The 23,908-nt window shown below is 43.5% G+C and overlaps 1 protein-coding gene across 2 annotated transcripts in view; it reads right to left on the bottom strand.

The window, feature by feature from the left end:
* Nucleotides 1–871: 871 nt before the first annotated feature.
* The window catches only part of ncor1 (nuclear receptor corepressor 1), an 84,118-nt gene continuing 61,081 nt past the window's right edge, over nucleotides 872–23,908 (bottom strand). Inside the window, exons 20-46 of one of the 2 annotated variants that reach the window (XM_083762085.1) lie at nucleotides 22,390–22,840; nucleotides 22,126–22,249; nucleotides 21,805–21,985; nucleotides 21,048–21,206; nucleotides 18,479–18,645; nucleotides 17,946–18,057; nucleotides 16,066–16,151; nucleotides 15,783–15,951; nucleotides 15,562–15,687; nucleotides 15,399–15,482; nucleotides 14,483–14,733; nucleotides 13,772–14,075; nucleotides 11,369–11,596; nucleotides 10,247–10,453; nucleotides 9,657–9,806; nucleotides 8,355–8,543; nucleotides 7,939–8,101; nucleotides 7,151–7,626; nucleotides 6,900–7,016; nucleotides 6,186–6,334; nucleotides 5,842–6,068; nucleotides 5,600–5,743; nucleotides 4,981–5,123; nucleotides 4,713–4,766; nucleotides 3,863–4,066; nucleotides 3,544–3,714; nucleotides 872–3,100 (exon numbers count right to left, since the gene is read on the bottom strand). In XM_083762085.1, coding sequence (XP_083618211.1) covers nucleotides 2,901–3,100; nucleotides 3,544–3,714; nucleotides 3,863–4,066; nucleotides 4,713–4,766; nucleotides 4,981–5,123; nucleotides 5,600–5,743; nucleotides 5,842–6,068; nucleotides 6,186–6,334; nucleotides 6,900–7,016; nucleotides 7,151–7,626; nucleotides 7,939–8,101; nucleotides 8,355–8,543; nucleotides 9,657–9,806; nucleotides 10,247–10,453; nucleotides 11,369–11,596; nucleotides 13,772–14,075; nucleotides 14,483–14,733; nucleotides 15,399–15,482; nucleotides 15,562–15,687; nucleotides 15,783–15,951; nucleotides 16,066–16,151; nucleotides 17,946–18,057; nucleotides 18,479–18,645; nucleotides 21,048–21,206; nucleotides 21,805–21,985; nucleotides 22,126–22,249; nucleotides 22,390–22,840 — 5,036 coding nt within the window. In that variant the 3' untranslated portion in view covers nucleotides 872–2,900. The remainder of the gene's footprint in view (nucleotides 3,101–3,543; nucleotides 3,715–3,862; nucleotides 4,067–4,712; nucleotides 4,767–4,980; nucleotides 5,124–5,599; nucleotides 5,744–5,841; nucleotides 6,069–6,185; nucleotides 6,335–6,899; nucleotides 7,017–7,150; nucleotides 7,627–7,938; nucleotides 8,102–8,354; nucleotides 8,544–9,656; nucleotides 9,807–10,246; nucleotides 10,454–11,368; nucleotides 11,597–13,771; nucleotides 14,076–14,482; nucleotides 14,734–15,398; nucleotides 15,483–15,561; nucleotides 15,688–15,782; nucleotides 15,952–16,065; nucleotides 16,152–17,945; nucleotides 18,058–18,478; nucleotides 18,646–21,047; nucleotides 21,207–21,804; nucleotides 21,986–22,125; nucleotides 22,250–22,389; nucleotides 22,841–23,908) is intronic. The other variant, XM_083762086.1, reaches the window with a different exon arrangement.

Genomic DNA, 23,908 nt, shown 5'->3' with positions numbered 1-23,908 from the left:
GCCATACTGTAACATTATTACATACTTTAATATTTAATAATAGGCTATTATTACATACATTTATTGTATGCCATACTGTACATGACGTAGATCTCAAAACTGTGGTGCGTCGTGCACCCCTTGTTGTGGTGCGCCAACGTCCGCAGAGTTTCCCGAAGTGGGCTCCGGGGGACCCCCAGGGGTCCTTGAGGGAGTCCCAGGTGGTCCCCAGCTAAATCGTATGATAGTTTTGAACCAATTGGACCCTTATGGGTCTGTAACTCTGAGAGTGTACACTCTCAAAGTTAACATTGATTTTACACAATATAAACGACACTTCCGCCGATACCGTCTCTGCCTTCCCAGGCTTTTCTCCTCTCAGATGAGTAAGGCTTGGACCGACGCATCGTGCCTTCCGCACTTGCGCTTTACTGTGTGACATACCCGTCGCTCCAACGGAACTGCAGCGGCCAATCAGGTGGCTCCAATGAAACTGCAGCGGCCAATGAGGTCGCTCCAATGAAACCGCAGCGGCCAATGAGGTGTATAGCTTTTTATACCTGTGCATTGTTGGACTAGTCCAGAGCCACTATAGTCCATGGTCTCGGAGTGATTTTCGTCTTTTTTTCAAATCCTCAAAAATGATGAAATACGGCATGCTATAGTGTGCCGTCCGAGACCATGGGCTATAAATTATGAAAAAATTGATTTGAAAAAAAGACGAAAAATCACTCCGAGACCATGGGAGTGTGTGCGCAAGATTTGGCATCGACCGGGTTAACAGTGCCGGAGATTAGCTGGTAAAAGACAGACAGACGGACGGAGTGCAAAACATACTCTCTCCCCATGCCTTCGGCCTGGTGGAGATAATCAGACAAACATTAAAAACACATTTTCAGAGGTGGAGAACTGATCCACTTTATTTGATTGGTCTGAACTCTTGTAATAGACTACTAAGAGACATTGTGCGATACAAACATTGCATTTCAACATCATAGGATACATGGGTTTTCAAGTCTCGATTTCAAAAAGAAAAGAAAAAAAAAAGGTCACCACTGTGTGTTTGATAGAGCTGAAAAGGTGCACCAATTCTTTTTCGGCTTCATTTCTGTTTTTAGATTCAAGTTTGTAAACTTTTTTTGTCACTGCCATTGTAAACACATAACATCCCATAAACAGGATGAATAACTTTGATGTTGAAAAAAAATCTAACATGAGCCATGACAAAACTATTCATAATCGAAACGGAAAGGAAATCCGTTTTGATTTATTTAAGAAATCCAAAAACAGGGTGTGGGTTCACAGAGCTCTAAAGGACTTGCAAAGAAACATTACTCATTTTTATTTTTGACCTAGCTTATTTCTAAAGTGTCATGCCTGCTGATAAAAAAAAGGTTGCTATCAAATCCAGGATATAACAAAAGCAGATAATCTTGAATAAGCTGTGACATGTAATTGTACCATACACAAAATTTCAGACCGTGATGCAAGAGTCATGAAGAAATTATGTACCAGTTACAAAAGATGGGATCTAAAAAGAAAGGTCCAGATTTCCATGAGTGGTGGGAAAAGTTAAAGCACATCTCAATATACTCCTGTGCTGGAGACTGAATAAGTTACACAACAGATAGTATGCTTTTGTTGTCAAAAGCAAAAAAGCAAAAAGTGCAACAATGGTGCAGACCATTCTTTATGTTTGGTTAGTTTTATCTTTTTGTCTAACGGAAAGACAAATTACACTGAGTTCAGATTTCTGTAAGGACAGTATAAAAAGGGACTACAGAAAACAAACAAATACAAACATCAACGTATATCTCTGAGAAAATTTGTTAAAGCTGCCTTCTTTCTCAAGCCACAAGGCATGGGAAAATCTCTCAAGAAAAAAAAAAGGTTCCTGACATACTTTTTAGTTACCATGATGACATTGCAGAGCACATTGCAGAGCACGTTCCATGCATGTTGGAAACCATAGAGACAGCTATAGGTGAGATTGTGCTATACCTTAACACCATGGTCATCTTTATTGAAAGGGAAAGAAATGGCTCAATTTCATAATTCAGATCAACATGGGGCCCAGAAGTAGTCATAAGAACATCATCTTCGGCAAAATTAAGCTTATAACAGACTTTTCACCTATCTGCTCTGACACCAGTGTTCTCAACTTGTTCCAAAGAATCTAGAATGGGGGTGACACAACCTTCCTCTACGATATTGTTACAATCCATGCATCTTCTCTGCAACTGCAGAGACAGGCATCAAATGACAATGTTAGCTTGTGTTTGTTTCATTCACTCAATTTCCACAATGTTCAGGCTCTGGTGGTGGATGGCGGGTTTACAATTCTGTGCTCCACTCACCGTCAAGTAGGGTCTCTTTTAGTTTCAGTATAGTAAAAGATGGGGGATGTTCAGAGATGGACAGGAAGGGACTAACTGTGATATTAAAGTTTTATACCCCTCCTTCCATTTTAAAGTGGATCAATTTAAAAGCAACATTACAATAAGAAGTAATCAAGTTAAGAAAACACTGCAAAAAGTTACTCTATTTACATACAATGATTTTCTTAGACAATGGTTTTCTTTACAGAAGTCAAACAAAATTCAGAAATCGTCTCTTATGTCATTTGCCTTTTTACATAAAGTTCTTCATCTTTATTACAGCTCATGTACTCTATTTCCCCCTCCCACAACAAGCAGGGTCAAAGGAAGTCCGTTCTGGAGGGTCCAGCCTGTCACACAAGTTGCAGCTTTCCTTCCAGCAAATCAGCCAGGGGGTGCCATAGCACCAAGAATGAGACTCCACCCCCTTCCCCCCGCATCCTACACTCACCAGCAAGTGAGGTTAATTCTAGGGAAATGAGAGTGGTGTACAACAGCGTTAATGTAGGCTTCTTCTCTGGTATGGGACTCCTGCGGCAGGGTTCAGTCATCGCTGTCTGAAAGTGTCTCATACTGCTCCGACAGGAGAGGCTCCCTCTCCCAGACCCGCTGTTGTGCCACCGGAGCCCCCGCTGGAGGTGGAGGCTGCTGTTGGCTCTGTATGGTGGGCGATGCCATTGAGGTGGGCGGGGTGCTGCTCAGCATGCGCATGGTCAGAGGATTGTAGGGGAACTGCATGGAGCCTGCATGGAGGTTTATATTTTGTTATTTATTTTGTAATCTTACCATTTTGCCAACAAACATCACTCTAGTTCAAGTTCTTTATTGTGATATGCTCATATAGCATGTAATGCTTTACTCAACCTCTCGTCAAACAGTGTCAATTTGTTTGTTCTAGGCAGCACATGATTAGTCAGCGTACTCGTTGGCTCATAGAATATGCACGATCACAAAATCTGGGAGACAGATATCCATGCGGACCTGAGCTGGTGACATAATTGACATCATGCTGACCCCACTGGATCTTTGCATATATACACACAGAGGTGTAAAGTGTAATCTGGCCTTGAATGTAGCTCAAGGTGCTTTATAGTATACTATCATGAACATGAGCAGGTGCTGTTGATAGCATACTAGCATATGGTGTACATTGCAGACACTGTGGCAGTTTAAGTGGACACGTTACCTGTGGACGATGGCCGGTCCTCCCAGGCCCAGGTTTGGGCCTGTCTGTGGTAATCTCCCTCAGAGTGAACAGACGACACTGACGAGGGCCGCTCGCTGCCCACATATGCCTGACCCAGGTTAGGCGACTTGGATTTCCGACTATTGGCTTTGCTCTGAAGTTTCTGCTTGCCTGAATTTCCAACAGACAGAAGAAACCAGGACTGTTAGCAATGCATGTTGAATATTTGTTTTGAGCTGAACACATATGAGGATCTCCTGAGACTGTGTGTGTGTGTGTGTGTTACTGGTTTGTTTTGTACCAGTACGAGTTACCTCACCTATACTAGGCGAAGGACTGGCCTCCTGACGTGCCTCATTTCCTGCACAGGATGTGTTGTTATTGCCAGGCTGAGAGCCTGCTCCTCCTTGGTGGTCATCCTGCCTCTCCTCCAGGTTGCCCATCAGAGCCTTGCGGATGATGTCCTCCAGGCCCAGGTTACTGGCTGGGTCACCGAATGAGTGATTCCTGGGATTAATGCTGTCTGCAGATCACAAAACAAAAAAGAGACATGAGATAGAACACACGAGGGGAGGGAGATGTTTAGAATCTTTTTGTGTTTTCTAAATTGTGGTCTACTAGAAGTTTATCATCTAATGCCACGTGTCCAAAAAAAGTAAAAACTTTGCTTCCCATCATGTACCGGCTGTAACCCAAGATGCATTGCACTGCATGGACAGTGGACACGCTTGTCACGTAATCGGGGGTAGCCAATCATTTGGAATTTCTCCGCCGTCCACTTCCTGTTTCAGTGCCGTCTTTAAACCTTTTTTTCTGAATCTAAACGGCATCTGCAGTGATTGAACAGAACATGGACGTTCTGGGCCCATTTCTGATGTTATGCTGCATCGCAGTCACAATATTAACGCTTCTGAAGAGAAATAAAGTTTAGTAGACGGAGTGAGTGACGTCAGAGCACAGACGGCACTGGCGTAAACGCCACTTCCGCATACGTAACGGTCCATGACTTGGCCACCCGATTGTGAACACAGGCAGATTCCCTCAAACGTATATAGATACTGTATGTTACTTTGATTGGAAAGCACTTTTGGAAACTTCCGTTTTAAAATGTGCTATACAAATAAAGGTGACTTGACTGGACTTGAGTTTATCTGTGCATGACTGCTTACTTGAACTGGTAACAGCAGGCAAGTTGAAGATCTCTGTGCCTGGCTGTGCATTTCCTGAAAGACATAAGTATCAACACAAAATAAAGCAGAGAATTGGAGGGTGGGTGCAATTGTCACAAAGTAATCATATCCTGGCCTGTAAAAACAAAAAGAAGAATAAAAAGAAGGGGGGAAATGCCGGGGTTACTGTGCTCCTTTTACATGCAAACATATCAAATGATGCATGCGGTTTAGTTGAAAAGCCAAGATAAAGAAGAGACCCACTTACCAACATCAGAATCACCAACACCAGAAGAGTTCAACTTACGGAAGATCTCCTGCTTCTTGATTTTCACCATTGAAAATTGATTTTCATTCTTGGTGAAGAAGGAGGGCAGGTAGTTGATGTTCCCTGGGGAGCGTGAATCACCCCTGATAGAGCGTAAAGGGCGTTGAGAGTTAATAGTCTGTACATGTAGGTGAAACTGTAAAGTATGGCTTCAACTTTGAAATTGAGCCATTCTGACCCACCCATTTTGAGACCCGTAGAATATGTCATTTTCCTCAACTTCTGATGTGTGTGCAATGTTGCACCACTTTTTGAATATTTTAAAAGCTTAAGAAAAGTGTTTAAATAATGAAAGTAATTCCTTGCATTTCAATAGGGCTTCGCTTTTGTCCAGTGCTCGGGCCCTAATAAAGTTGAATTGTATGCCACCTTTGTAAAACAGGGTTTACAAAGTGCTTTACAAAATAAAATAATACACTAAAACACAGAACAGGTAACGACAAAAACGGACTGCATCAAAACTACCAAATGACAACTTTCTGAAATTAATGCTAATTACTAAACCTGTACAAAGGTTAAATTGAGTAACATGAAAATCCATACTGTGCAGCTCCTTTACCTGATCTCAGGGTTGTCCGTCTCTCTCCTCTGGGAGGACTGTCCACCGCCCTCCTGTTTATCCATACCCTGGTAACTCTGGGGTGGGGAGATCGGCTCATAGCTCTCCATTGGCCTGCCTCCACGCTCGGGAGACTTTCCTGGCCTGGAAATATGGACAAGAGATATAGGGGGACACAGATTAAGAAATGTGATATGAGTGAGAAAAATCTGCTGACTTTTTGGATGCATTTCTGCAGGTACCTGGCCCTGGACTTATCAGGGATGTTCTCCGGTGATACTCTGCTAGAGGGTCTCTGATGGAGTGGAGCCTGGGCCTGATTCTCTGGGCTGTAGCGGTTGGGAAACTTGGCCCGGCCTGCCGTGGACACAGGGGCCATCACGTTCTGGAATGTGGTACTAGCAGAGGAGGAGGAGCTGGAGACTAGAGGAGGGTCCTGATTCCGGGCAAAGTCCTGGGTTATGATGTGCTGTGTGACAGATGCAGGTGGAGAGAAAAAGCAACAACGAACGATTTAGTAAACATTGTGAGTGATTTCAGAATATACAACCACATTACTATGCCTTTGTCTGCAAGTTACACTAACCGAGATGTGGTCTGCTAAGGTCATGACCCGGTGGGTCTTGGGAACCTGCGAGTAGCCGTCCTGCTGGGAGGAGGAGGGTGTCTGCTGGGGAATCGGTTGTGGTTGCTCTCCTGGCGGTCGGTAGCGGCTCATGTCAAAGGGACGCATGCCTGGAGGGTAAAGATCAAAGACAGTTTGAGGGAGGTAAAGGCATCCAGGTGGCACAGGGGTAAAGTTTCTGCCCATCACACTGTGGACTGGGTTCTATTTCTCTATGGTGCCTCCGTGTTGATTGGCTGCACCAATTAACGCACTTGTCCATGTTCACATGTGGGCAGCCGGCAACAAAACAGCTGATCCAAATGTTCTCTTTTCTAAATTGTGTACTGATGGTACTGTAACTGAAGTGAATCCATGGCGGGCAGCTGACGGCAATAGCTTTGCAGGCAGTCTGGTGAGGTCTTTTCTCTTAATTTCTGTATGACAAGATGTCAGCGAGTTGCAAGTCTCATTCACTACCCACATAAAATATCTTGCATACACCTACTACATTCAACCAGCTTTTGTATTGGAAAAAGAGTAACTTAAGTAGATTTGAAGTAGAGAATGGTCAGACAATAAATGATTCAAAATGTAAGCCTCATTTATTAATTTCTAAACCAACCACATTGAAAAGCCCAGGCAGCAGGATATTAATTAAACTATAGTCGTAACTATAGGGCCTAGTGTTCATACCTGCTGCCTGCTGTTGTCTATCTTCTGCTTTGTCCTGTTGTGGTTGCACTGGAGAACTGGCGGGGCTGATGACCTCAATTGCTCCTGCACTGGGGTTCTCATACCGATTCGATGACACTGTAGGACACAGATGGTAATACAACTTACCAACAACACTCGGAAAGATGAAAGGAAACTACTGGATTACCTTATAAACAGTCCCAAGGTCTACTGTATGTACTGATAATGCAAGCCAAGCTATTGCAACTTACAACTGCTAGAAGAGTCAGAACTCTGAGAGCCTCTATCTCGGGAGTCTTTGTCCGAGGCAATTTGCCGCGTGATGATGACATCGATGAAATTAGCAGCCGTTATGGTGGTCTTTCCGCGAGTGCGAAGCTCCTCTTCGATCCGCGACTTGGTTTGGGGGACCTTGTCCTTGGCCACCATGCCAGGACCGTCTGTATATGCCGGGTGCGGCTTACCCCCTGGCAAAGACATGGCACCGTAGGGAGACTGCATGGAGCGCCTGTCTACCTCCTGCTGCTGCTGTTCACCGAGGCCAGCTGCTCGCCGAGCCACCGAGGATGACGATGATGACACGTCATCCTCGCGGTCATGTTTACCGTCCTTCACCTTCGACACATCCATCTGCGGGGCAGAGGCCGCAATGTCTACCAATGCAGCCAGGGCGTCAGCTGCGGTGTTGTAGCGAGAATTGGCCTGGGCTGCGGACGTTGAAGGCGGCCTTGAGAAAGAAACAGGTTCAAGAGAAATTGGTGGTGTCAGTCATGTTCCTTTGTTTGGATTATTCTATTTGTTCTGCTGTGGAGCATTCCCAGAAAATGTACCCTTGTTTGCTGCATTAAGTGAATTTTGAAATATGTTGAATTAGTGAATGGTCTGCATGGAATAAAGCCACTCCTGAGTCCTGACTCAAGTCATTACCACATGTATTTAAAGATAAATAAACACAAATAAATAAACAATCACCAAAAATGTATAGAGTAAAAGATTGTAACCTCTTTCTAGGGTTAGAGTACTGTATGTTTAGACTTACATGAGAGCAGTGATGACACTCTTGCTATTAGTGCCTTGGAAGATACTGGGCCGCTGCTGCACCACCCCTTCCTGTGACCTCACAGAGGGGGAGGGGGAACGTAGATAGCCTCTGCTCCCTGGCCTGCCTGGCTGCTCTTGACCTGAATGACATACGTCATTGACTTCAGCAAGAATCAAAGACAAAAGACACATAGAACATTTGGAAAACGGTCCAATTTTTCATTACTATAGTTAGTATATTAGTATAGTAGTACCATATATATTACAATATTACGATAATATACTAGCAGGCAGCAGTATAGTACTCTTAATATTACAGTATGTTTCATTTCAAATACTTGTTGCAAACAAGAATTTCCTTATTCTCATTACGGAAATAACGTGTCAAGTATCATTAGTACAACGCAAGCTCACCTCCACGCATGTATTCATTTGTAGCAGCTGCCACTACACGCTCCCGCTCTCTCTCTCTATGCTCACGTTCCCTCTCTCGGTGTTCCCGCTCTCTCTCCCTTTCCCTGTCCTTCTCCCGCTGCTCACGCTCCCTCTCTCGTTCCCGCTCAGCGTTGGCGGCAGCTGTGGCTGCCATGTGGGCTTGGTGGCCTGTAAACACAAAGACAGACATAACAGACATAACACACACACACACACACACACACACACACACACACACACACACACACACACACACACACACACACACACACACACACACACACACACACACACACACACACACACACACACACACACACACACACACACACACACACACACACACACACACACACACACACACACACACACACACACACACACACACACACACACACAGAAAGGGTTCACATGTGCTCCAAACATGGGCTCCTCGGCAGGGGGTGGGAGGGCAGGCTTTCAGACGGCTTTAAATACAGTGTCATAGAGCAGTGGTTTTCAATTATTTTCATATCCAAGGCCCATTATTTATTTGGCATTTGAGCCACGGACCACCATTTAATGACATTTAGCCTCGCAGACACAATGCTGTATTGATATGGCTCTTCTACATTCTCTAATTGTGTAGACTCCATGTAAATTAAGTAATGTAGATGTTTAACAAAAATGTAACTCTTGAGAATTTAATACATTTAATGGACCCTTACAGGTCCATTTGGTTGCATTTTACACTCTCAAGAGTTAAAGATCTAATAAGGGTCCATTTGGTTACAAACTCTCCATCATTTAGCTGAGTTCCACCTGGGAACCCTTCACCCGTGGTCCGAAACCACTGTCACAGAGACGGGTCTAAAATCGTCTCTCACCGTGATAACGAACACCAGCTTCTTTGTGAAATTATATCACCATCTGTGCTTACCATTACAGAGGCGTTTCATCAGTGCAAAAACAGGGTTCCACAGTTTAACCATGCTGCCAAATATAAATAAACACATCATGCCCCTGAATTTCTTTTCTGTGCTCCCAAGGTTTTTCAGTTTAGGAGCACATGTGCTCCTTAGAAAAAACTAAAGGTTATAGTTGAGCCCGGTCAGTGGCCATTTTGTGAGAGATCTTCTCCCGACGTTTTTGGATTGAGGCATCATTCAAATAGCATTTGAATGCTTGTGGACAGGCGGCACCAACTCTCAGACCTCAGGGCAGTGCAGGGTAGCGTGCTTAAGAGGGTTGGTCAGGGAAAGATATGGGAACAGTAGGGAGGGGGAAGGGAGGGGTCCTCACCTGGAGATATGGAAGCTGGGTTGAAAGCCCTAGGAGGGAAAGGGGACTGAGCTCCAGGGAGGTAGGCGATGCGTTCCAAAGTGGGAGTAACTGTTCCCCCAGGGTGAGGCAACAGGATAGTTGGAGGCATCTGGGCTAGATCAATAATCCCTTTTACAGACAGAAGCAAAGGGCCAACGGTGAACAACAAGAACCAATCCATCAATTTATGAACACCGTATACAATTATATCTGTAACCCATCACCATAATCTGTTAGTGCTCCCAATTACAGATTTGTGAGTAAGCAACGAGGGCTGCAAAGACAGTGGAATAGCAGTCACCTTGTAAGAGGTGACCAAGTCAGCAAATATAAGTTTGTGTGACCAAAACCCAATCGATTGAGCATTAGCCGAATCAGTTGCTGCCCCCCCGAGGATATCAAACAAATCAACAAATTTGTCAGGGTCATTTGCTTCTGAGCGTCTGGAAAAGGTAGCCACTACTTTAAAAGCGCACAAGTCTGAATACTAGTACAGCCCTTCCTGCCCGATGGCCTCTCTCCAGTCTGCGGCAGCAGGTCAGGGAGGTTCAGCAGGCGGAGAACCGTACCTCGAGCTCCGCCTGGATAAGAGATGGACATGGTCTGTTGGTCCCGTGGTGACATGCCCCTGACCATGTCAGGCCTCGGGATGACTTGCATCTGCTGGGAGGTGATGTAATCATTGAGGATCGTCTGTCGTGTGTTCTCCATGGTATGCAGCTGGTAGGTGTTGTGGTAGCCTGTTGGAGACGGCTGCCTGAGGAACATGTAAGCCGCTGTAGAGGACAGAAAGGGCAAAAAACAAGGCCCAACAACAAGAACATGAACAAAAGGTTCACAGATACTGAACGCTACTGCTGACGTCAGTTGCTGTAGAAACAACTGGACAGACACACAGGCCCTCATTTATGAACACGGCGTACGCCAAAAAATGGGTGCACACCGGAATTACCGCAATTTCCGGCATTTAACATTTCCGCAAAACCTTGAACTTGAACGTGCGTCAGGACAAAAATCACGTCAGGTCGGGAGCTGTCGTAGGCTTTGTCCTCACCTATTTTTCTGTCGTACACAAGCAGAGCAGCATTGTCTAAACTGCTGACAGGCTGTCACAGGCATCTAAACATATGTTTTCATTCATAAAATGTAAATGTGAAAAGGTAAGGCGGGGGAAATGTTTTTATTGGCTTTTTCCATCGTTCCACATTGTGTGGTCGTATTGCAGTTGTTCATGTTGCAAACACGAGGGAGAGGCTTGATTTCATAGGGCGTGCCAGATGGATTTCAGCCGTGAGTGTACTCCAAAACCTTGGCTCGAATTTTGGGCAGATTTTACACTAGATTGATAAATGAGGGCCACAGTACCTATGGATTAGTATCTTTATTCTTTGGCATTTCCAAGTATAGTACGAGTTGTTTTCTGATGTTTAATGTGACACTGTGTATGTTGTTTGTTTTTTAAATGAAGTTGTGTTTTTTTCTTAATGTTTTACTGTAAAGCAGTAAAATAACGTTATTTAAATAAATGTTATATAAATAAAGGTATGGTATGGTATGGTATGTTATGGTAGTAGGGCTGATCTGCCCTCGTTTCATTTACTGAGGATCCTGGCCTATTTTAGTTTGTGCTGGTGGATGTCTGTGTCAGTGGAGACTGAGTGTAAAGTTGTGGTTGGGTTTGAGTGCAGTACCAGGATCCAGGACTCTGTGGAAGGCAAGAGCAGGGTCCAGGTGCGGGGGCAAATGAGCTCTGTACACTTCTCCGGGACCAACAGAGCGATGGTGGGGGTCGAAGGGGCTATGAGAGCCCATGGGGTCAGCCCCTGACACTGGGGACTTGGCTGGGACATTGTCCCTCTGAGTTGGAGTCATGGCATTCTTCCTATCATGTGGAGAGGGCTTCCCAGAGCTGATGCCTCCTTTAAAGAGATGAACAAATGGTACAAATGGTATTACGACATGGCAACAAACATTGAGGTCCAACTCTGTGCATCATTTAAAATTAGTTATTTATGGAGAATTGATGTTTATCTACAACTATGTAGGATAATTGTATTTGAAAATGTAATTTTATGCGATCATAACATACATTTTATAGACAACTACATGCCTCCTCCAATACACATGGAGTCATCAGCCACTTCTGTTCCCCTGACAGTGTAAAACATGTCTGGAGGTTCATGTTATCTTACCCAATTCATTCTCACATTGTGAGCATTGAGGTCTGTAATTTGCAATATCTTTTAATTTAAAAAGAATTGCCAAAATTATGAAGGACAGGTTACTGTGGTTAACGTAAATGTTTTATTAACCTGTTAAATTGTGATATTATGAAACATAAATGTCAGAAGCAGTGATTCAGTGATCAGAAGCAGGGATAAAACGCAATAAAAATAATGTAATGCCTGGGATATCAAAAGCATAGGTATGGATTCCCATTCTCCCTGAATCGGTGTCTAATGCTTTGCGCAACTAGACAGAGGATAAAAACAATTAGGGAGTTTAAAAAGAAACCACCAGGAGGTGGAACCAATTGAAAGTTTTTAACCCATTTTGACCTGAGTTCAGATTCTAAAAATGTCTTCTACATCCTGACAGTTTTCTGAAAAAGCTATGTTTCTATGTCAGTGGTTCTTTGATTTTTCAAAAATAGCAGACAAAAATAGCAGACCTACAAGCTATGAGCTTGTAGATCCAGAGCCAAAATCACACCGGAAGTTCAATGAATACATGGCAGTGAATGGAGCCGGCTGGACCAGCTCACAACAAATATTACTTCTGAACAATTGAGACCTTTGTCATATAAATCGGTTCAGGAATATAAACAAAGACATATCACAAGTTGTTTTCTAATCACTTGCTTTTCGATGTGCACAGAGTGCACAGTATATAATTTTATCTGAGGAACTAAACAGCAGCAATTCTTGCGATACTTGGTACGTTCAGAAAGGTACTTTCTGCTCTTTAGAGTTTAGATACCATACCTCTATAGAAATGACACAGTGTCCACATCAAAAAGCAACACAGCAGACTATGTGTTATATGTCTTCTGTTGTTTTCCTGAAGCGATTACTTTACAAAAGGTCTGTCATTCAGAAATAGTGTTTGTTCATGAGCTGGTCACTCTCATCGACTCCAGTGCATTCTGCCGAACTTCCGGGTGTAGTTTGGCTCCCATGAAAGCATCCATGAAAGTGTCATGGCGCAGCCCAGTCACGTGACGTGACGTGATGTCCTTTCCTTTCCTTCTCAAAGCTTCCTTGTCAACAGCACTCCCACTCCTGGGCCTCACAGACGCCTGCTTTCCAACCAGACCGCAAAAGAACGAGGCGGCGCAGGCCCACGGCCGTCTTGAGTGACAGATTGACAGCCAGGCAACAAGCGATCCGTTTTTAACATATTGTTCAGGCATTACTTCGTATTTTAACGCGAGTTCTTCGTATGAATGGAAGCTCCAAAGTGATTTCTTGATTTCCTCGAATGGAAGCAAGAGTACCACAGACGAAAAACAGTTTAAGTCCAAATTTCATTCTGACCCCTCCACGAAAAGGCCTCGTTGTTATCTATCATTTATACATTATGGATAAATAGTGTGGACTTAGACTGTTTTTCGTCTCTGGCATTCACTGTTGTAACTCGCTCTGGTAAGAGCCAGGCAGGCAGATCGCACAAGCGACATTACACAAGCTTCCATTTTTAACGTGTATTATTTTAATATAGTTATTTTGGGTCCACCTCCAATTCATGAATATGAAATTATTTGACCAAGTTAAAACTTTGATGCTCAATATCTCGGAAGAATACTGAATGGAGATACTTCTGAAGGTCCTTTCAGATGGGCAGCGATTAACGCACCTAGTAATTAATTTTCAATGAGGCCTGCGGGGTTTTTCTTTGTACGTGCGGAGAAGTCGAGGGACGATAACTCAAGTGTATTTACGTGGGCGCAGTCCCGTGAAATTGTTGTGCGCGTGCTCGTTTCATGCACACGCCCGCAACGGACTAGACCTGGATTGTATTGAGCTTTCTTTTTTCACATCTGAAAGAACTTTAAGGCAGTGATTTGTTAAATGATGATGGTTTATGAATTATACCCTCTGGAGCCCGGAGCATGGGCGATCCTCTGTTTGTGGAGTAGTTGACAGGGGTCCTGCGAGCGTTGGCGTCCTCATACATGCCCGGGCTGAGCTGTGACCTGGCGTTCTCCTGGTGTGTAGAGCGCAGTACAGAGGTGGTGGAGTTGACCACGGAGGTGTGACGCACACGTTCTGCCGCTGCCTTGCTCTCCTCATACTTGGCTCTCTCCATGGCCTCTAGCTGAGGCATAGTATGCTTACTGGGACTGGTTATCAATGACTTGACGTTGTGCTTCAAAGCAGGTTGGTTCAGAGGATGCATCTGAGGAACAGAGTTGAAGTACAACTTTGAGGTACTTTTACCTTACTTGAGCATGACAATATTTCAAAAATGTATACTTCTACTCTACTATATCTCAGAGGCAAACATTGCTTACGCAATGTTTGTGTTTACACAAACACTCAAATTTGTCCATTTATTGTCAATGGCATTTAAAGTTTGTGTAGGACAAAGTTTGTGTTTGCACACACACTAAAAGCTGGACATAGGAGGGGATAGCACACCTCAAAAAATAAATGTTGAAATTGGACATTCTGCATAATGAATGAGTACTTTTATTTGTGTTTATAAATTCAATACAGGACTTTCACTTGTAACAGAATATTTCTACATTGTGCTATTGCTACAATACAATACTCTATTACTTCTTCCACCACTGCCTGTCTTACCTGAGACATAGGACCCTCCATAACCCTTCGGTCAGACATGTCTGGTGTTTTGCGGCTGTCCTGGCTGGATTGTTCTTGTCGTGGGATCTCGTGAATGGAACGGCCCATCTCTTTGATTGTGTTCACTCCTTCGTATGGCTTACCCTTGCCAATACCCCCTTCGAAAGAACGAATAGGTGGGCTCTCCCGCTTGATCTGTTTCCCATATTTTATGCTATCCTCATAGGCTTCTGCAGATGTCCTGGGTGTCCCTGTAGAAAAACCCAGAATGTAGTACAGTATGTATGCTATTCTTTCCTTCTCATGGCTTGACACCAAGTCGGAATAAGGATATTGTACTATTTTCCCTGTACTGCATATTGTGATGATATCAATGATATTTGCACACAGCAAACAGCCCTTTAATATATTTAAAAATAAATGTATTACAAGATGTATTTATATCAGCCAGATGATGTCTTACGTTGATCTATACTGCCCTAAACAAACATTAAAGTCATAGACTTGGCTGACCTATGACGTAATTTCGGAAAACCACGCATTGGAGGGGCTCAAAATCTAGAACTTATTTTTATGAACAGAATGACATTTCCTCCACTCTATATGATATAGAGTATGTTACAATGTATCTAGCACATCTGCAGTGGATGGTCTATCTCCACTTCCAAACCCTGGTGTCAGGTAGAACGCCAACTGGTTGACAATGTCAATATAGTTATTTGAAGCAGATGGCACACCAGATTGGACAGTTATTGATGTTCCGACATCATTACAATTACCTCTCTCTGTCGGGAGAGGGAGACAACTGACAAAACTTAGTGATTGTAGCTTTACATAATTATTCATTGTATAAACTAATAGCACAACATTACAAATGCAATAATATGTGCAACAGTGAAATTCAGAATGTTGGTACCTTGCATAATGGACCCAGTCATCAGCGGCCTCTCCTTAGAATCTCCATGAACACCTTCTCTAGGCAAGGCTCTGCTAATCAAGCCTGTGAAAAAGAGCAATACTGTCACTCATCTTTTAAAGAATGCACAGAGCAATATAAGCCCACAATCAACAAAACATACCCTCGAATGGGGCACCCTCTCTACCAGGATGTCCCCTAGCCATGGGTCCTTCCACCATGTCATAGGTGCGTTTCAGTTCATGGCCTGTTCTGGGACTGCGGGTGGCTTCCCTGGGATTTTTGATAGCTTTTGGAGAAATATATGCATGAACATTAATGTTCACTATTGATGGACTGGCTAACGATATGTTAATAATATCAGAATAATCTCACAGAATCTACCATCATAGGAGAGGATGTGGCCACTCTTTCCCTCGTAGATAACATGACCCTTGGCCAGCTGCTCTCCCCTGGCCTTGTCTGGGTTGCTCAGGTCCTCTGTGGCCAACTTGGTGATTGTGCCCTTGAGGAGGTCAGCAGCAATGCTGGACTGAGGCAGTGCTGGCGTGCCCTGTTGCAGCAAGAGTAAGAGTTGTGAGAAACAGTCATGGGTCATGCATATCTTTTACAACAGATGTGTTTTGCATGTCTGCATGTCCCATTTCAATCAAGAAATATTCATTACCTGAGTGATTGATCCTCTGAAAGCTAGACCCTCACTCATCTTGGCAGAGTTGCCCCTCCCATCCTGCATGGTTGGCAATGGGCCTCCTGGTGAAAGAAAGAGCGAGACATGAGATTGGTTTGTGTGGGGAACGAGGGGGCATTTGTGGTAGTAACTCCAGGGTGTGAGAGGCCAGAGATTGTCGATAGTGGTGGTAGTTATGTAGAAATCCAAGAGGCCAGACTGAACAGGGATGGCATTTGGTTAGGCCTAACTCGAGGGACTCTCTCATCCTACACCAGCCTGCCACATTCTGTCAGGTCCGTGTAAACAGAGCTAGGAGGCCAATTCTCTGCAGAAAAGCTCAAGGAATGGTCTATCCTTCAACTGTTCTGTGATGGCAGACGTATCATTGCCCAAGTTGTAGAAATCTCCTTTGAATTTGTAACTTAGGGGCCCATTCCGAGGCAATGCTTGCTTTAGTTGTGATGGAGAAATACGGCAAATAAGAAAATAATTATCACACGTGAATACAGCCAGTGTTGAATGTAAAAGCTGTGAATACACAAATGTTGCCTTCAAAATAATTGACAAAGCAGCAACAGAAAATGCTCTTTGATGTACATTATGGTCTTGACTCTACCCGCATTTAGATATCCATTATGAATCAATTGGATTAACCAAGTTAATTAAATCATGTAACTGAATTGCACTCTGTCAATGACAATATAAATGACAACGCAAGTACGCAACTGTATGGGGGCAATGGTGAGTGGAGTATTGCGATAATTCATTTACAGTTTAGGCCTTTAGGAGATCCACAGTGACTTACAAAGTGCAAGGTCAGTCAGAGTACGCAGAATGAACCCGGCCTAGTCAACAAACAATAAGCTAAACGCTAACTAGAGAGCTAAGAAAACAAGTATGCACCACAAAGTAAGAAGAATAGCACGTTGGTAGACTTCAAACTTAGCATGTGTCTAAAAAACATACAGGTACTATCTACAGTGATTCCCGAACAGTGTGCTGTGATACAAGTTCAGGTGTGCCATGGGATTTTTCTTAGGGACGCAATGATACCAAAAACTCATGATACGATGATATTAGGATAGCCTGGGGTCCACCTATGCTTTCTATGGCATAGGCAGGATCCAGAATCTAGACGCAGCTGCACGACATGAGACTAATTAATTAGAGCGACAGAGAGAGAGGAATGTGTGTGTGTACGGGTGTGCGTCAATTTAACAAAGGTGCAGACGATCAGAAATCAGCAGAGAGTGATCGACGTTTGTGCTACTCTATGCCGAATTGAAGTGGACTCGGTCCCAGACTTTTTTTTTTCTCCCTGGAAATAAAAACGTCTGGGTTTCCGAGGCTAATATTAGGGTAACAAGTCCACAATACAATATTAACACAATATTTAAAATAAACAAATAAAATAAATAATGTTCCAAATGTATACTTAATATGACATGCTCTAAATAGCGATGCTACGGTTCATGATATTAAGGAGATGCACTCCGCTTGTTCGTTTATCTTGGTAGTTGGTACAGAGTTGCAGCGCTGTGTCACTGAATCTCAAGGCTATGTTGCTCAGCCAAAAACAACAGGTCAGTTGTTAGACCAAGGGTTCCCAACCATTCTGGGCTCAAGGTCCCCCTCCACAATTACAAAAGCTTTGCAGGTTGACAAATTTAACAACTGTCAACTTGGCATCCCTGTTTTGGGCATATCATTGTCATGTACTTTTTGTACATATGATCTTTTCGATTGTTTATTTTCATTATGAATAAAAGGTGTACATTGAGATTCTGACTTGCCCATTGATGTGCACTGAGCACAACATATTTTAAAGCCACTGCTCTAAATAAATAACAATCAGACATTAATTGCAGTCTTACCAGGCTTGCTGGGATCCTGCTGTCGGGGCAGACCCAAGGATATTGAACCCACATTGCCTTTTGTCCCCTCTGGGCCATAGACAGCGTGTGGTAGGTATGTGCCAGGAGTTCCCTGGAACAGCACACACCAAGAGGTCAGAATAAAAAGGGCAGGATTGCAAGGACTGCATACTAACAAGAAAGCTGGACGAAGAAAGGGTTAAAAGGTACTGGTGCAATCACAGGTGCATATTATTGATGTGTCACATTGATAATTGATGATTGATAAAATAGAAAACAGGTAATATATGTAGTAAATGGGTAGTAAATAGGATATGTCAAAAGAATACAGACAATCAGGAAATAACTAAATTACATAGATCATTTTGTTTATTCAACTGTTATTTAGCCACAAAGTCCACACTATTGATCCATAATGTATAAATGATAGATAAGGGTTCAGGACAACGAGGCCTTTTCGTGGAGGGGTCAGAATGAAATTTGGACTTAGACTGTTTTTCGTCTGTGGTACTCAATTGACTATGGTGTCTCACCTGGGAGATTGAGCCTCCCTGAATGAAGGAGGGCTTGTCTGTGGGCTTGGAGGTTGGAATGAGCGGAGGAGGAGATGGAATGTTGGAAGGTCGGCTGTGTCTATTGAAAGTCACCCGTACACCATCCGGAAGGCTCTGTACCATCTGGTTGGGGGCTGGGTGGAGGACTGGGAGAAGAGAGAGAGGGGGAAAACAACAACATTTAAAACGTTCATTCCGGTGACAATTAAAGCTTAAATGACTTTAACACAGACATCCGCTTCAATATCATTATAGTTCTATCTAGGCGCCAATCTACAAGCTGTAGTGACGTTTTTTTTTTTTAAGATTTGAAATATAATATATTTTTTAAATGGGTCTTAAATGGTTATAGTTCATGTTTCAGGTTTAAATACCTGTCCTAAACTACACGTGACCTGGTCCTTGACCCATGCTTACTGTCTGTTCAGCATGGAGAACAGCTGACTAAACAGGTTATAATACATGGCATCTGTCGCGGCCTGCACTTTATAAAATTAAACAAGTAAAAGTCACAATCATGTGAAGTGAGGGGCTGCCACATGAAATCACAATCACCATGGACCCATGGTGATTGTTGAGGGCATGCAGATTTTTCTTTTCATCATCATCCTCATCATGATCGCATTGTGTTAATATATGAAACGAACGAACAATAAACTCCATAGACTCGGCTGGCAAACGATTTGTTCATAGTGCTCTAAACAAACATTAAACAGAACGTCGCATCCCTCCAGTCTATGAGACGTAGCTCCGTCTCATGCACGACGAAGTGTTTGTTTACAGAGACAGAGACGGGCAGCAAAGCTCATGGCTTATGTCTAACATACGTTTTCAGATACATATTTTAGGGTGATGATTAAGTTTAAAACGAGTTGACACTGTCTGGATGTCATCTTGAATGAGATTAAAAACTGAGTAGTTCTGTAATCACGCAGCACGTTTTCGTTCAAAGGAAGTAATTAAAATTGTCTTTTTATGGACTTTTGATATAAAAATATACAAAAAATTTAAATTTTGCCATTGTTTTGGCATACGTCTAAAAGTGTGAAAAAAATATTTCTCATTTCACTAGGACTCATGTCACATGAAGTTTTCACACTCGACTCTAAAATTGCTTGTTCATACTCCTTATCGGCTTGTATTTCATAAAAAGAGAAATGGTTTCATGCTCAATGTTCTTGCACTCCCATTGCTAACAGGAACCAGCACTAGTCTTTATATGTAAAATGGAAAAGCACTCACTAAACAAATAGTCCAAGTAGAGAACCAGATGCTAAGTGCCGCATTATCAGCATGCTAGGGTTCTTGGGCTGGCAACACATGAGGTTTCGGCACGCAGCATTGGTTGGGTTATTGCATGGCTGAAATAGCCTCTGTCTCCCCCTCTCTCTAGTGAATTCTGCTGATGTCATACACAACCTCCCTTCCTCTCTCCTTCCTGCTCTGATGTCATACACAGCCTCCCTTCCTCTCTCCTTCCTGCTCTCAGATCGTCACACATAACAGAAGCCATTGCATAACAGCAGCAATTTGCACTGACGTCAAATGTTGGTGAGTGACCATGGGCATGTCCATATTTGGGCATGTGACGTCAGACAAAACAGAAGCCCTAAACCACAAGGAGATTTTGCGCATGTCCATATTTGGTCATAATACACACACACACACCCACACACAAATGTGAAGAGAAAAGAAAGCACAAGCCACAAGGACATCTCAGAGCAGTGTTGAAGTGGATGATTACTTTCCAACTATAAAGTCAAAGTTAAATGGTAGAGCCTACTGTAGATCTGACAACTAGACAGTCACAGCTCGATCGTCCCTCTGAGCGATGAAATTGTAAGCCCAATAACAAGCTAAAACGAGCTAAAAACTTCACAATGAAAATTCAGTCCATGGTGCCTCTGGAATTGGTTGCCACTAAACAAAATTAAACAGCTGAAATACACAAGACTTCAACGTTTATTTGGCCTAACCGTCTTTGTTTGTGCCCAGTATATCCCTAATACTATATAGGAATATATAACATGACAAGTTCAATATGGAAATCTATACTACAATAAAACACCACTCAAAAATATTAGCAAAAGTATTAGCAAAATGCTTAGTTTCAAATACAGATTCATCTCAATGGGAGGATAGCTCCCTTCCCTGTGAAGGGTGGGGGTTGTACATCCAAGTACAAAAACTGGAAAACAACAATAGCACAAAGCCACCCATCAAACTCAACACGCATCATAAAACACTCACATTTAATTTGATTCAAATCTGTAAACCGCTCTATGTCCAACAAGCCAAGCACTGTAATTCGATTGTCAAAGATGGAAAACTAGTCTGGTAAGAATAGCAAATATTTACCAAGGTGCACGAGGATGGTAATTGACAATAATTGATGCCACAGCCATTTTGTTCTCAAATCATACATTGGGGGTGGGAAAGTATAAAGTAAGAACAGGATAGCTGCCATGTGAATATGGCAAATGGGAGAGAGCAGGCAAGAGAGGAGGGGAGGTGTGGAATAGGAAGGAGGAAGATGTGTGCTGGTTACCTGGAGGCACACTGTAGCGCGACACATTGGGGTCGGGCTGGGGTGAGGCCTTGCTCAGCTCCCTGGGGGAAAGTCTGTAGGGGGAGCCTGGCCGACCAGACTGAGCCTCCTGGTCCAGAGGCAGCTTCATGTCATAAGGGATGTAGGTAATGGGCTTACCTGCAGTACACAGGCATGAGGACAAAGGGAAAACGTGCACTATTAAGAGAGGAAGGCTCAACGTCAGCTAAAGCTGAGAAGACCTAGATGGGGAGATAAATATGCAACGTAGACTCCGGCTACGGGATGAAACAACTTTGGAACTTTGCTACAACGCTCTGTGGTCGGGCGGTCCAGTTTAGATCCCATTTACAGCGAAGGTGCTAAAAGCATTGTACAAGCGATACAACGGTACAGCGATAAAGACCATGCACTGACTTGACCAGTATGCTTTTAACTCAGTTAAAGGCATTAAGTGGTTGAATTAGTCTTGCACATAGGAGTATGTACTGCTCTGACAAACAAGTCACACACCCTCAAAAGTCAACACAAAGGCCCAGTGTCTCTTGAGCGAAAAGCAAGCCTTTGGTTCTCTGTTCACATTGCAGATAGATGGTCTAATTCTTGTCTTGCAGAGACATTTTGTTTACAGGGAATGAAGAGGGACCCATTGGCCATAAATCTGCTGTTAAGAGCGAGGGCTACAGATGCCTACTGAGCAAGAGACCAGATAGAAAGAGAGAAAGCGGGGTAGCACCGTTTGCTTGTCTTCTCTTACCATCTCTGTCTACTATGGTGGGGCTGCGGGTGTTATAGCTCGGCGTCCTGCGGTCCAGGTCGCCCTGATCCTGCCTCTGCTTGTCCTCTTGGTGTGCCGACTCGTGCACCGCTTTGATCTGGTGCTGGAACATGGCATATCCGCTCATGGGAACACTGCCAGGGCCATAAGGACCAGGCACCTGAAAGGAGGACGACAAGCCATGATGAGTTGGCCTGTCAAATACTAGATCTGCACGCGAGATTTCAGACTTCTTCCCACACCCTTCTGAAAAGTCACTAATATGATAAGATGAAAGTAGGCTCTGCTGTAGTGACTGACCATGGGCGGTATGGCGGCGGCCCGCTGTTGCAGCTGCTGCATATTGAGCTGGCTCTGCTTGCCTGACACCAGCACCGAACCTGGAGGATTCAGTAATGAAGGCTTCCCTGTGTCCATGTACATTCTGAGGGCAGACAAAAGAAACAAGAGAAAGAAAGAAAGGAGCAAAAAAAGGTGAGTGACAAACAGACTACTTACTAAAAAACACTCTTGGAAATATGAGTAGTGTCATTAAAGTACAGACAACATGCACAGAAGTCCCACCTCGGTCTCTCAGGTGGTTCTGCCTCCACATCCTCGTCAGCACTGCAGGTGGCGCTGGAGTCATTATCAGAGTGGAGCTCCCTCTGCCTCTCTCCGTGGTCCCCCTTGTCTCCTTTCTCCTTGGCTTCGGGCTCCATCTTGACCTGCACCTCTCCGGTCTTCATGTCCACATCCTGCGGTTCACTTTTGGGGTGCACCGGGCCCATGTAGGCAGACATCCGGGGTCTCTCCTCATGGGTGCTGGCCTCTCCCTCAGGGCTCTTTTCTTGTTTGACGCGTAGTTCACCGTACATAGGCTCCGGGGTCTTCCCATTGTTGGTATGCCCTCGGTCCTGTTCCATGCACTGGCTGTCTTCCACAGCACCATCTCCCCTCTTAGAGTCAGCCATTTTAGAGGGGTCTGGCTGTGAGGGAGAGGGTGCACTCTCTGTGTCAGAGCTGTTGTCACCACCTGGAGAAACAGAAGAGAGCAGATGAGAACAAGTCCAATAACAGCATGGTGTGTAGAAACCTTACGGATGATATCCAGTGGACACTCGTGGACACACCTAAAACCTTCTTTTTTTTTTACTCTCCAACTATTTAAGACTATGTGCACCTATACCGGCTCTTAGCATTAGACATTTTCTTAAACACTTAATATCATTGACTCAGAGAAATAGCAAACATCATAAAGGGTCTGTTGAGTACTAGTAGTATACAATACACTTGCACAACTCCTTCCCCTAGTATTCTTAGGATCAACCAACCATGTGACAATCTATAGGCTCTGGATCGCCAAGGTTCCTTTGGAACTGTTTGAGTTTCCAAGAGACAAAGAAAGAATAAACATGGCAAAACACCTTATGACTGCTTCCTGTCCCCAGTGATACATTTGAGTTATGAATGATTACAATCTGGCTGACACCTTCTCTATACAGTATATCCAATGCAACTGAAACCACAACAAAAAAAAGAGTCTAGTAGTGGCATGTAGGCCTGTCAAAAATGATTACATAATCACAATTATTTGAGATAATCGCAATTATTTTGTTCAGACATTAAAACAAATAGCCAATCTACAAGCTCACAACACGTCATTAAAACAAATAGCCAATCTACAAGTTCACAACACGTTGTGTTTACAATGCCTAAGCCAATCGTACTATTTGTGTAGCAGTTAATCAAGTAAAATGTCATGATCGTGACAACCCCAACAGCTTGGCTTCCAATGTTGAACATCGATATTGATAGTAAGTTATTGTGTGTGTCAGTTAGTATGTGTGTCACAATGTGATGTTCAGTGGTGAAGCCACATTATGTGTGCAGCTTCATTTGTACATGTTTTAGTGTGGTTACAAATGGAATTAGTGATTTTATACGTGTACGTAAAAAAAACAAAAAAAACTGAACAATGTTGGTCCAGGTGTGTTATTGTACATGCATAACTTTTCAACTATACTACACTCAATGTATTTAATGTTATTTAGTCACAAGTTCTTGTTAATACCTTTCTTTGGTTCAATATCCATAAAACACA

This window comes from Protomyctophum parallelum (genome assembly GCF_964188405.1).
Source record: "Protomyctophum parallelum genome assembly, chromosome: 1".
NCBI lineage: Eukaryota > Metazoa > Chordata > Actinopteri > Myctophiformes > Myctophidae > Protomyctophum > Protomyctophum parallelum.
The sequence above is the reverse complement of the archived record's forward strand: the minus strand, read 5'-3'. Positions and strand labels throughout refer to the sequence as shown.